This window comes from Marmota monax, unplaced genomic scaffold (genome assembly GCF_021218885.2).
Source record: "Marmota monax isolate L192 unplaced genomic scaffold, Marmota_monax_Labrador192_F-V1.1 WCK01_AAM20220418_F8-fsc00225, whole genome shotgun sequence".
Classification (NCBI taxonomy): domain Eukaryota; kingdom Metazoa; phylum Chordata; class Mammalia; order Rodentia; family Sciuridae; genus Marmota; species Marmota monax.
Window position 1 is genome coordinate 419,150 of NW_026694524.1, and position 13,542 is coordinate 432,691.

The window sequence follows — 13,542 nt, forward strand, 5'->3', positions numbered from 1 at the left end:
ATATATGTTAACAATAAAGGATTTACTATATACCTGACCAAAGATATGTAAAGGAGGTCAGCATTTTTTTTTTTTTTGGTATTTCAAGCAGCTGAGATCTGGCTCAAGTCAGAAACTAGCTTTGGACTCTTCAAATTTAAGGACCACATTAATGCACATGGTTTTCTTTTTTCTGTGTTATGCTACCTTTAAAACAGTAATGGGAAGTGGATGATAACATGCCACCTGAATTCTGGTATATTTCTACCATTGACTCAATGCAAAGAAATACTTTCTAAATAAGAAAATTATAAAATGGTACAGGCCTGTAATCACAGCTACTCAGGAGGTAAAAGCAGAAAAATTACAAGTTTGAAGCCAGCCTCAGAAGCTTAGCAAAATTCTATCTCAAATTTTAAAATTGTTTTAAAAGAAATTACAATTAAGCCTCATCAATGTATTAATACTGAGGAAACAGAAAGAAAAATAAGTAAATAAGAGTGTAAATTTAGAATTATACTTTTATTGCAAATTTTAGATTTTTAGCCTTTATTCTAGGAAGGAAAGAAAAGCCATTGTTAGCAACATTCACCCCCCAAATTGGAACTACCCGAACACTTTCTTCGACAGTCTTGCACATTTTATTGATGATACCAGTGCTCATCCCTGAACGCCCCAATGGAAAGATGTCAAAAGATAAAGAGGATAACAGATCTGAGAGGGATCAAGTGACTAACTGTTCCCACAAGCCCAAAGCAAGTATCTGACTGCTTTTTCATTTTAACTGAGTCCCAGCATCAACAAATCACCACTCTGGCTTTATGTAATATGTTTCCCAATTGAATAAAAGAAGCTTGAATATAAAAACACTGCAGATAAAAATTTAAGTCAGAAACTTCCGTGCTTTTATCTGTTTCCAGAGAACATTACTGATATTCTTAAAGTTTCCCAGGAGCCTTAGTGGGCAGAAACTGTAGTTACTACTTCAACATGAAGCAAACCAAAAAAATGTAGCTTAATATTATAGGCTGTTTTTCCCAAAAAAAATCAATCAAGGAGAGGAATAAGGAGAGGAATTACAAAAGAGACTAAAATCTGATCTGTAGAATGAAACACTAGATTATGACCCATTTAATCAAAAGTATGTATTAAACATTGATCACTTTACAGGATCCTAAGTCCCATTGAAGTAATACAAAGATTTCCAAGTCTTGATTCTAGGGCTTGGGGACCTAACAGTCTAAGATGGAGCTTCTCAAAATTTAATGTGTATGTGAATCCCCTGAATATTTATTAGTAGATGATTACCCAACAGATCTGGAGTGGGGCTGGGGATTCTAATCAGTTCTTAGGTGGTGCTGATGCTGCAGGTCCACAAACCACACTTCGAGTAGCAAGAGAGGCACGGATAAAGAAATGGAATAATGTGTTAGGCATTTGGAAATCTATATGGAATACTATGTGAGCACCAAGCAAGGAATGGGCTTTGTATCTGTGTTAGAAAAGGCTTCACATAGGAGGAGACTGCTGGGCTGAGTCTTATTTTCCTAGTAATCACCAGGGGAAGTCAAGAGTCCCACACTACAGTTCATTTACTATATGGTGAACTGGACAGGCCATTTAGACTTCCAACCCTCAGTTGTCTTTCTCATTTGCAAAAAAACAGATTGAAAAAATCAAACCCTTCATGGCCCTATAAATGGACAACTCTCATTAGATAAATTTTAAAATCATTTAATATAAGATCTGTTTAAAAGTTAGGGTGAAAGAGTATAAAAGGTTCTATTAATGAGCTTAACAAACTGACCTACAAATGAAAGTACATCAATCAATAAGAAAACAGCACTTAAGCCTTAACAGCCTCTTATACTTGTGTTTTCCTATTCAGCTGCCTACTTGTAGCCAGGCATGTGGCCTCACAGCTGAACTATTTTAAAAGAACACCACACTCATTTGCTCAGCACAATAATACTTAACATTTATACAGTACCTTTCATTTTCAAGGTACTTTACAAACATCAGTTAATCACTTGTCACACAATTTGCAAGTTAATTTTCATTAGTCCAATTACAAGTGGACTAGATTAAATTAAAACAGTGAAGGCAGGCCACAGAGGGAGGATCAGAGCCAAGGTGAGAATGCTGGGGGCTCTTTACTGCCTATGCTCATAATTTATTTGTAGGTGAGAACTAGCCCTCACCAGGAAAGCACTAAGTCACTAGAAATGGAAAAAATTGCAATTTCTGAACATCTTACTGAAGCTTGCCACCAAGAGCCCAAATGCCATATAAGGAAAGAGATGAAGTATTATAAAGGCTTATTTACACCTCCCCTCAAACATTCTATATACCAAAAGAGAAAAGCAAGCCAACACTCAGTGACTCCATTTTCAAAAAAAGTTTTCATTATGTTAGTTCATTGCTGTAACAAATACTTGAGATAAATCAGCGTGTGTGTGTGTGTGTGTGTGTGTGTGTGTGTGTTTTACTGGAGATAGCTTCCTGGGCTCCATCCCCAGGCCTTATTTATTTATTTAGGTACTGGGTATTGAATCCTGAGATGATTTACCACTGAGCCACATTTCCAGCCAGTTTTTACTTTGAGACAGGGTTTCAATAAGTTGCTTAGGGCCTCACTAAGTTGCTGAGGCTGGTTTTGAATTTGTGATCCTCCTGCCTCAGGCTACTGAGCTATTGGGATTTCAGATGTGTGCCACCACACCTGAACCCCATCTTTTTAAAATTTTGAGATGGGGTCTAACTCAGTTGTGGAGGCTGGCCTTGGTTTGTGATCTTCCTATTTTGGCCTCCCAAGTTGCTGGGATTTCAAGTATATGCCACCACACCCAGCTTATTAATCAACTTTTAAGTAAGAAAGGTTTATTTTAGCTCATAATTTCAGAGGTTTCATTCCGTGGTTAATTGAGTCTGTGGCAAGGTAGTACATCATAGTGGGGCAAAGATGCTCATCTCATGGAGCCAAGAAGCAAAAAAGACAGGGAAAGAAGAGGCCAGGGTCCCAATATCCCCTCCAAGGGTCTATTATACCCAATGACCTAACTTCCTTCCACTAGGCCTACCTCCTTAAGGTTCAACCATCTCCCAATAGCATATATGCGGGCAACTATGCCTTTAGCATATAGGTCTTTGGGAGATAGTCCAGATCCAACCTATAGTACATTACTGTAATTCACATGAATTTTGGCCTTTTTATTATACTTTTAAAGGATAAAGTATTTTCTAGAATGTGTTTTGAAGGCATAATCATACCCTAATTGCATACCTACTCTCTCTATAGAGAATAGTTAAATAAGCTTCTTACTGAAGCTTATTTTAGTTTTAAAGGATTTTATAAATGAGAAAAATACATCTTAGACATCAAGAATTTTATACAATGGGAAGCAATTTTATTGTTTTCTTGTGATTTCTCTTTTATCCCCAATGTTCCAAATGTCCTCAAAGTACGTGTAGAACCTTTTTGGTAGAAATAAAAATAAAGAATATTATTTTAAAAACTAACCAATCTGCCATTTCAGTACTTCTGATTTACAGACTAGGAGAGGGAGGAGTTTGGTATAAAAGGTTGATGAATTTGATAGTAATTTTAAAATGTCAATTTGTATAAACCTGAAATTATATCATAATTTTTTAATATGGAAGAAAAAGATGCCTCATCTTAGTAATTATTCAGTCATAATAAAATGTGATCAGCAAAGGAAGCATTATATGGAAATTCCTTAGATTAAAATAGGTTTTCTACTTCCTTTGTATTTCTCCAGAGTGTCTTGTGTACAAATGTACACACACAGCATACAGCTCATTTCTTCTAAGACATAGAACTAGACCATTTTATTTTGTTTTCAGTATTAAAAACTTGCGTCAAATTTTGGCATGTACATGAGTAAACGTATGCTATAAAAGTGCTCTTTAAAAATTAATGTTAAGCCATTTTCATTTTAACATTTATTACAAATCACATTTTATAAACACTAGATAAATTACATATAACAGCTACACATAAATATGCAGAAGCAAAACAAAACAGCAGTATTTTAACACAAGAGAAATAAACTAATATGTGTAAACATGTACAACTTAATAAAATTACTAAGTCTTCATTGCTATTTTTTATGAATTCAGAAGGTATTCAGAAACAAATTTAGTACATTGATTACTATCAAAGTTTAGAATTATAAAAACAACTATCATAGCACTACTTATTTGTAAAAATCTTTTCAAACAGTCAGAATCCAAATGACTGTCTTTAAAGACAAATTAAACTTGGCTGAAAGCTCTTATCCAACTGAAGAATAGAAAATTAACTTTGGTTAACAGATACTAAGTTTAGTGGAAAATCTTAAGTCAACATCTCCCTTATGTGTTAGTTATATTCCTGAGTTTTTGCTAAAATATGATAGATAAAAGAACTCAGTTCATAGCTTTGCATAAAATTGTATTTTAGGTTTGAAAAAAGTATGATTATTTTAAATATGAATAGTGCTTAATAATATAATTATGAAAGGAAGGAATATAGTTAATTTAGCTTAAGAGAAAAGTTAATGTCCTCTTGACCACTATTTGCAAAGATCATTGGTAAATTATGATCCAAATTATATTAAACATTTTTGTTTATGCCTTATGAAATTATATTGATTTTGTAGAATAGAAATTAAATGATTCTATAGAAAGAAATTAAATGATGCAGTGCTAATAGCACGAGGCCAGGCACAGTGTAGATTCTCAATGTTACATACTAATTTAAAGTGAAAATTTTTTTAATGTATTATTTCTGCATGTTAACAAATTCCATATAGTAATTATAAGTTAACCTGAATATATCCAAAAACATTTGAAACATGAAAATACATTTTCAGTTAACAGTCATAAAAGTAATTCTTACAAGTGGCCATTTTTGGTCTTAGTTTTATCAAAATAGAATTAAATTTCAGATTCTTTTTAAAAACAGTGCCACAAAAGCCATTTTCCTATTAGCTGCTGTATGAGTTGTGGATGGCAGGTTCAGTATCTTCTCACAAGATCAACCCATCAACACCTTCTGAATTAATTACTTTAGATCAAATCATACTCCTTAAGTTTCTCCTAAAGACTGAACCTGTGCATCTGAGGATTAGGTCCAAGAATGTGAGTAAAAATGTGAATTTCTGAACAAGTATATCTCCCTTGCATCCTGGAAAATTACTATGGTCAGATGGATTTGAGAAATAATGCTTTGACACAACCAAAATGATTTTACCATATTGACCATTACTTGGCATGAATGGCAAATCTAATGAAAATCAAATGTATGAAGCTTTTCAATAACCTGCATAGCTTATCATCATATCTAAGTATTTCTTACCTAAAAGCCACAAGGTTATGTTCTAATTATCTTGATAGCCCAACAAGAGCTGATCAAACAGCAATTACCTTTGTAAAAACTGCTGGTGATTGGGCCTCTATAGTCTTAGTGTTGCATATACTATTTCTTACTAAGAAGTATGAGTCACCTAGCAGTTGTATTAAAAAACTAAACAAAGTGGAATTTATTCAAATAGTCATACTACTTATAAAGTAGTTTTTAAATAGCTATACCAACATTAGTTAGTAGTTATTTGCAAAGCTGGTTATCACATGCCTATTTCTTCTTTTTCCTTTTGAGATGGAGATCTCACTATGATGCCCAGGCTGGACTTGAACTCCTGAGCTCAAGTGATCCTCCTGCTTCCACTTCCGACGTAGCTGGGACTACATGCACACACCATCATACCCAGCTTTCAAATGCCTATTTCTTTAAAAAACTCAGTTTACAAATTATATTACAGTATTATATCAGTTCCATGTACAAAATGTCACTAGTCATATAATACAACTAGGAGGCAAATATTTAACTGGATATGTATACATGAAAAAATGTGCATATGTTCATTCTAATTTATCAACTAGTAACAAATATCTCTAAATTAACAAAAAAGATAAAATAAGCCATGAAATGTATCCCTAACAAATATCATGGAGCACTGAGGAAAGTTGGAAAGTTTAAATTATTAGAGATTTGAAAGAACATTTAATTAGGATTAAAATCACAAATTGATAGCCACTTACAGTTTTTAATGAGAGTATTATTTGCAGAGCAACAAAATCATAAACTCATTGAAGTAGGTTAAATAGTTTTTAAGCTGATTAAAACTACTTAATTTAAATGAACTATTTCTGAACCTCAAGTAAATGATGCTATATTCAACATGTTATTAAAAATAACCTTTAGCAATTTCAGCATTAGTAAAAATTACTGCTAATACAGAAAAGCTTATTATCAAACTCTATGCACAGAAGTTGGAAAAGGCTTAATACCAAGTCCTTGGTTCCACATTGCATTTCATATTCCCATCTGTATATCAGCAAAGTTGTAGAAGCTGTCTACATCTCCAGATGCTTTTTCCTTGTTTTCTGATACAAACATCTATTTTAAATATAGAAGAAACAAAAATAAATATTGTGACTCTTAAAAGCCACATCACCAACAAAACAAAGGCACAAACTTATTATTTAAAAGGAATTAAAATATATCATTTATAATATTTAATCTGTAGATTTTCTGTAGAATCCATTCAATATCATTTCAATAGCTGCAATGTAAATTAAGCTCTTGTAAAAGCACTTATGATATAATTAAGGTCTTCATTTTCATAATACTTCAGTTTTATTTTATTATACCTGGAATCTTACTGTTTAATGCAAAATATTATGAAAGCTACTGAATAAGAAAGCTTATTTAAAGAAAAAGTACTCTTTGTTTCTTGTATTTTGTAATAAGAAATCTCAATAGTCTGAGAAGAAAAATTAAAGATTATGTTTTCAAAGCTGCTAAAGATGTTATTACTAATTTTGTCTTCCTTATTTTTCATGGTACTGGGGATTGAACCCAGGGTCTCCTGCATACCAAGGAAACACTCTACCACTGAGATACACCACAATTTTTGGAGACAGGGTCTTACTACATTGCTCAGGCTGGCTTCAGACTCCAGGGCTCAAGCAATCCTGCCTTGGCCTTCCAAGTAGCTGGGATTACAGACATGTGCCACTGCACCCATTATTCATTACTAATTTTAAATGAACTATTTTCTGAACATCAATAAAGCAGTACTCAATAGAACCATTCCTACAATATTTACAAATATTGGCCAGGAAGGAATTAGAGAAGTCCTGGGTTCTATTCTAGCTTTATCATAAGCTAGCTGTATGGTGTTGGAATTTAATACGCTTCTCTCAGCTGTTTCCATACATGTAAAATGAGAAAGCTGGATGATATGCTCTCCAAATCTTTCAGCTCTAAAGTGACTCAGTCATATAACCATTTTATCTCTCGGTTTCCTTTTATATTCAATCTGGTATTTCCCCTCTCCCTTAGTACTATTGTGATAATAAAATGAGACAGAAGAAAAAAGTGCTTTAGATTTTGCAAATTCAAGATATAGGACAAAATAAAAAACTTCCTCCCAGATATTTATCAAGAAACAGCTTGGGAGGCTAAGGCAGCAGGATTGTGAGTTCAAAGCCAGCCTCAGCAAAAATATGGCTGGGGAAGTGGCTAAGTGGTCGAGTGCTCCTGAGTTCAATCGCTGGTACCAAAAAAAAAAAAAAAAGCCAATTACATATTCATTCATTTAATCCTCTTTTATATGTTTGGGTTTTTTATTATATTAAGCTTTTCATTAAAGGTTTTATTGAAAAACTTTTAAGCATACAAATGCAAAAGTTTATAGTGACTTTTTTTACTTTAAAAAATTTCAGTTTAGTTATATACAACACCAGGATATACCCTGACATAATCACAGAAGCATAGAACACAACCCACTCCATTTTAGTCCCTAGCACTCCCCCACAACTCCCTACTCCCCTCCCTCCACTCCAGACATCCCTCTTCAATTCATTTATATATATATATATATATATATATATATATATATATATATTTTTTTTTTTTTTTTTTTTTTTTTTTAAATTAGTGTCTGCAACGATACACCCAATGTCAGGCCCCTCTGTGCCTCATCTATGCACTCACATATGAAAGTTAAGTCAGATTCATTCTACTGGTTTTCCCGTTTCCTGTCTGTTCTTCCTCCTCCTCCTCCTCCTCAATCACCTTCATCAACTTTACTGATCTTTCTTTTATTTTGATGAAATTCCTTAAGTGTAAAATTCTTAGAGCAACCTCAGCAACATACCACACTTAGAAAATGCCCACATGTGATATTTCTAGATAGTCCTCAAGTTCAAATTTTGGTGATAAATTACTGAAGCAAATAAGAATGATCTTGTGTAACAAAATTGTCCATCTAAAGAATATAATTTTAGAAATAAAATGCTTTTCAATATATAATATTTTTTAAAATGCAAGGGACATAAAGAGATATTTGATGACATTTTACTTTAGAAACTTTTACTATGTACTATTGAAGGTTTTTAATAAGCATATTCTTAATTTCTAACCATTTAAAACAATTAAAAATTTTAGTTTGGCAAGGAAAAAAATCAAAACTAGTTCCCAATTATTTACCATAGGTTCTAAGAATTATGATGTGCTGTTGCTTTTAATTCCAAGGAACACCAAAGATAAAAATACTACTTGATTATAAGGAAAGGAGATGAAAGTAAAGTTTAGATTGAAATATAGTAATGAAGTCTTGTACCTTGGTCCCATTGAATATCTCATTTACAATATGTTGACATCCTTCTACAGCACCATCTCCATTAAACTCCAAGGCAATCACAGGACCTATAAGCAAACCCAAGAAGTGTTTTCTTAGTATGAACACAAATATATTCTAAAATTAATCTTTGTATTCTTCCCTGAAGAATCTCCAGCATTTTCCTTGGGGGCGAGAGAAAAGGAAGAGGGAAGTAGACAGATGGGGCTTATCATCTCAGTTTCTTCTTCCTACACTAATCATAAAACAAATTAACATCGTCTCATTTCATGATGAATAGCTGCAGTGCTATTATAGGACTAGTGTCACATTTTTAAAGTGTTGTAAATAGCCTGGCTTTTCTGGGGTTTATTCTTCTATAAAAGCCACAGGATCTACACTGATTTAGCAGTACAAAGAATACTTGATAAAATAGCAAATAAGATCAAAAGCAATCCAAGTCAACATAAGTAGGTCTTGCCAGGCAGCCAGCCTTGCTTCCAACTCTCCTACTTACCAGCCAAGTTTGGGGCCATCAACAATGGAGCTAAGCCAAATAGGAATTGAGGCAAGGCACCAATGCCCATATGAAAGTATTTTCCTTGAGTGTGTCTCAAAGCTACATTCTAGGAACAAAGATCTTTTTTTTTTTTTTTTTAAATCCTTTGAATAGAAGGATGTGTGTCTCCTTTTCCTTACATTAATTTGAACAATTTAAAAACTCTCTGTACCTTAAATTTTGGGGTAGAGATTCATGATTTCATCTTTGGTAAGCTTGGATTGAAATGTAGAATTGGCACTACTGGTGTTAAATTGCTGGCAAGCATAGCCATAAATTACACGAGCAAAACATGCCCTTTAATTCAATTAATACTTATTCAAATTTCACTGCATCCCTAACAGATTTAATTTTTATTTCCTACAGTGATTGGGAAGTCCTGACCTCCAGGGAATTACAAATTTCTTTTTAAAAAGACATAATCTCATTAAACAAATACAAAACAACATAGAATAATGAAGTACTAAGCATGAAATATCAAGGTGAATCAGTATGGAATACTAAGTTGAGTGTAGCCATGTGCCACAGGACAAAGCACGAGAATGAGAAAGAAAAGATCACACTACATGGGGCACCAAAATAACTGAAGGCTTATGATTTAATACAGACAACATATACAGAAAAGGCAGGATATATAGCAGTCAACTATGCACTTAGACACGGAACAAATTAAAGTATGAGTTTTTCAGCATCACAGTGTATAGATCAAGATAAGTACTGGGTAAAGAAAAGAGGGTAACTGGGGACATTTTTTTTTTGCTCTCAGCAGGCTCTGTGAAGATAACATTAAGAGGGCATCAAATGGAGCAAGAGATAAATGAGGTAAAAGTAGGAACAATTCTAAAGGGAGGCTTAACAGGAAAAGGTTCTTAGTTTAGAGAACCTACTTCAACTCATGGATCTGTTTAGAAAGTTTGATTGTCATGTAAAAAGATAAATGTTGAGGTAAAAAAACTAAGAAGTGTTATGGTTTGGATTTTAAATATCCCCCCAAAAGCTCATTTGTTGAAGGCTTGGTCCCCAGTGCAATAGTGTTCAGAGGTAGGGCCTTTGGAGGGTGACTGAATCATGATGGCTCTGACTACATGAATGGATTAACCCACTTATGGATTCATAGCTTAAGGGGTTTAAGGGGTTGGGGCCTTGTTATAAAAGTGAGCTCTCTCTGTTTCCTGGCCACCATGAGGTGAGCAGCTTTGTTCCACCATGCACTCCCCAGCATGATGTTCTGTCTCACCACAGGCCCAGAAATACTGGAGGCAGATGGCAGTGGACTGAAACCATGAACCAAAATGAATCTTTCCTTCTTTAAGTACTCAGTTATGGAAAGCTGACTAACACAAGGAGAAAAGAGGGGGCCAGGTGGAAAGGACAGGAATAAGTGAAACTGCTCTGAATATACCTTTCTAAATATATTTTTGACACTGGATATCATATCAACACCTCAAAAAACAAAATTAAATATGGGGGCTAAAAAGCAAAAGCAGTTCCAAAAAGTAAAAACAAGCTGAAACAAATGAATCTAACTGCATATTAAGTTAGTGACATGACCACACAGAGAAAATAATTATTCCAACCAACCTTACGAGGCAATATTTTGCCTGTACACCCTCAGTGGAATATGGTCTAAGGATAAAAAGATAGAAGGAAATCTTAAAATTTCAGTAATCTCAATTTTAGTAGTAAAATTTGCTGTTATTCTGAAACTATTACATGCATATTATAGGATAAGTTAAAGCATATTATAAGGAACCAAGATTTTCAGAACAAAAGTATTATAAAATGAAAAAAAATTAAATAAGAAACATATTAGCTGTGAGTTGGTGCTATAGTTTGGATATTAAATGTCCCCCAAAGGCCCATGTGTTAGAGGCTTGGTCTTCAGACCATGGTGCTATTTAGAAGTAGTGTAAACTCTAAGAGGAAGTGCCTAGTGGGAGGTCTTAGGTCACTGGGGGCTTTCCTTCAAAGGTGATTGTGGGACTCTGGTCTCTTTCTCCCTTTCATTCCAGCCCATGAGGTGAACAGGCTTCCTCTGCCACATGCTCCTGCCATGGGATGCTGTGCTCCAATAGGCCTAAAGCAACAGGGCCAATTGGTGATGGGCTGAAACCTCCAAAACTGTGAGCCAAAACCAAACCTTTCCGTTTTAGTACATTGATTATCTCAGGTATTTTGTTACAATAATGGAAAGCTAACTACCGTAGTTGGGAATTGTTAAAGCTGGGTGATAGGCATGGGGGTTTGTTATACTATTCTGTTTTTTTATATTTAAATTTTTTTCATTAAAAATAAAAGATCTGGGGGCTGGGGTGTGGCTCAGTGGTAGAGCACTTGCCTGGCATGTGTCAGACACTGGGTTAGATCCTCAGTACCACATAAAAATAAATAAAAATAAAACAAAGGTATTGCATACATCTACAACCAAACATTTTTTTTTAAATAAAAAAAGATATGACTGGCAAGTTTAGAAAGGTCTTGACAGAGAAGAGCTTCCTATATATTTTTTAATAAAACACAGCTAAGTTAACCTTATAAAAGAGAAGCCTATAATCTTAATTTTTTCATTTAGAAATGTCAATGTGAACTCATGATCTCTTTTGCTTTAAAACAAAAAAAAACCTTAGTTCTGGCTGAATCTACTGGTAAATACTAGAAGAAATGACAACCCAGTAATAAGTAGCACCTGTATTTCTAAACATCATTCTCCACTAACAAGAACTAAATAATTTTTAAAAATAGATAATTCCATGTCTAGGAAAAGAAATGGATTAAGATCAACCTGGAACACCTTTTTTTCTGGTACTGGGAATCAAACCCAGGGTCTCATACATACTAGGCAAGCAACTATATTTTCAGTCTGATTTGGAACATCTTGTTGAGCCAAAAAGCAATGAAGCTATCAAAGGCTAATGGAATTATATCAAAAGGACACAGAAACCAGTCTTAAGGGGCTCCCGCTGGCCAAAGATGAGACATGGTAAATAATTCCTGCAGTTTATTAAAACACTGATATATAAAAATTCATGAGTTCATAATTATATTTAGAAAAAGAAACAAAACTCACCGTATACCACTGGAGGCTGCCAGGGTACCAATTCATTACTGTCAAAATTGATGTTTATTTTTCTCTTTATTTATTCTGCTTTTCTAATATGAAGCATATTTCAAGTTATCTAAACACCTCTGGCATACAAGGAGAAATTCTGTTAATGTCCATTAATAAATGCAGACAGAGGTAGTGATACAATTAGAAACTGGTCATTTTGCAAATCCTATTAAAATAACTGGTTTAGGCAAAAATCACATTGTTTTCAGCATCCTATAGGGATACTAAATTGATAAGGTCATTACCACCTGAATCTACTGATCAATTTTAGCATGGCTGAAAGTACAACAATCAAACATGATTTACCTTCTCATTTAAAGCAAAAGAAAATAGTACTGCCTATGAAGAATTCTTGCCAATAAAATAATTAAACCTGAATGTAAATAAGGCTTTGATCTAACTTCTAGTCTATAAGAAAGATAGAAGAACAAATTAGTCCCAAGAATACTAAAAGACAGTTGACCAACTGTTTTCAACAAGACAAAGGCATGAAACAAAAAGAGGAGGAAGAATATCTGTTTTTGGTTAAGAGATAAATACAAAACAACCAATTACAATGAGTGGGCCTATTTTGGATCTGGATCAAATTAACTGTAAAACTACATAAAGAATTCTGTTAGATAATTGGGGTAATTTGCATACAGACTGGATATTAGATGATCTTACAGAATTATTGCTAACTGTTAACTGTTAGATGCATTGTGGTTACTTAAGAAAATATCTGTTTTTCATTTTGTTTTCTTTCACATAGACACTGAAATGCTTAGGGATGAAATGACAGGACAAATCAAAATTTGATTAAAAAGAGATTATAGATTTTAATTTTTGTACTGGGGATTGAACCCAGGGGCACTTAACCACTGAGCAACATTTCAAGCCCTTTTTATTTTTAATTTTGAGACAGGGTCTCACTAAGTTGCTGAGGCTGGCATTGAACTTTTGATCTTTCTGCTTTCTGCTTCAAGCCTCCTGAGCCACTGGTATTACAGACATGTGCCACTGCACCAGGCAGATTATAGATTTTTTAAAGAATGAGAAAAAGGTAAGAAACTAGGGGATGGGACACATGGGGTCATTAAACTCTACTTTTGAGTAGAGGCAGTACATAAGGAAATTTCCAAAAGCACTGAAATAAAAAGCTGTTAATAAAATGTAGGATTCCAGTTTCACAGAGTAGAAAGTGTGAACTAAGGTGGAATAGAGAATAC

General features: G+C 33.9%; 1 protein-coding gene across 3 annotated transcripts in view; it reads right to left on the reverse strand.

The window, feature by feature from the left end:
* Positions 1-482: 482 nt before the first annotated feature.
* Positions 483-13,542, reverse strand: part of Rp2 (RP2 activator of ARL3 GTPase) — a 47,641-nt gene continuing 34,581 nt past the window's right edge. Inside the window, exons 4-6 of one of the 3 annotated variants that reach the window (XM_046420197.2) lie at positions 8,670-8,755; positions 6,331-6,439; positions 483-3,453 (exon numbers count right to left, since the gene is read on the reverse strand). In XM_046420197.2, coding sequence (XP_046276153.1) covers positions 6,356-6,439; positions 8,670-8,755 — 170 coding nt within the window. In that variant the 3' untranslated portion in view covers positions 483-3,453; positions 6,331-6,355. Of the gene's footprint in view, positions 6,440-8,669; positions 8,756-10,806; positions 10,852-13,542 lie in introns of those variants that run through there. The other 2 variants (XM_046420196.2, XM_058571460.1) reach the window with 2 other exon arrangements.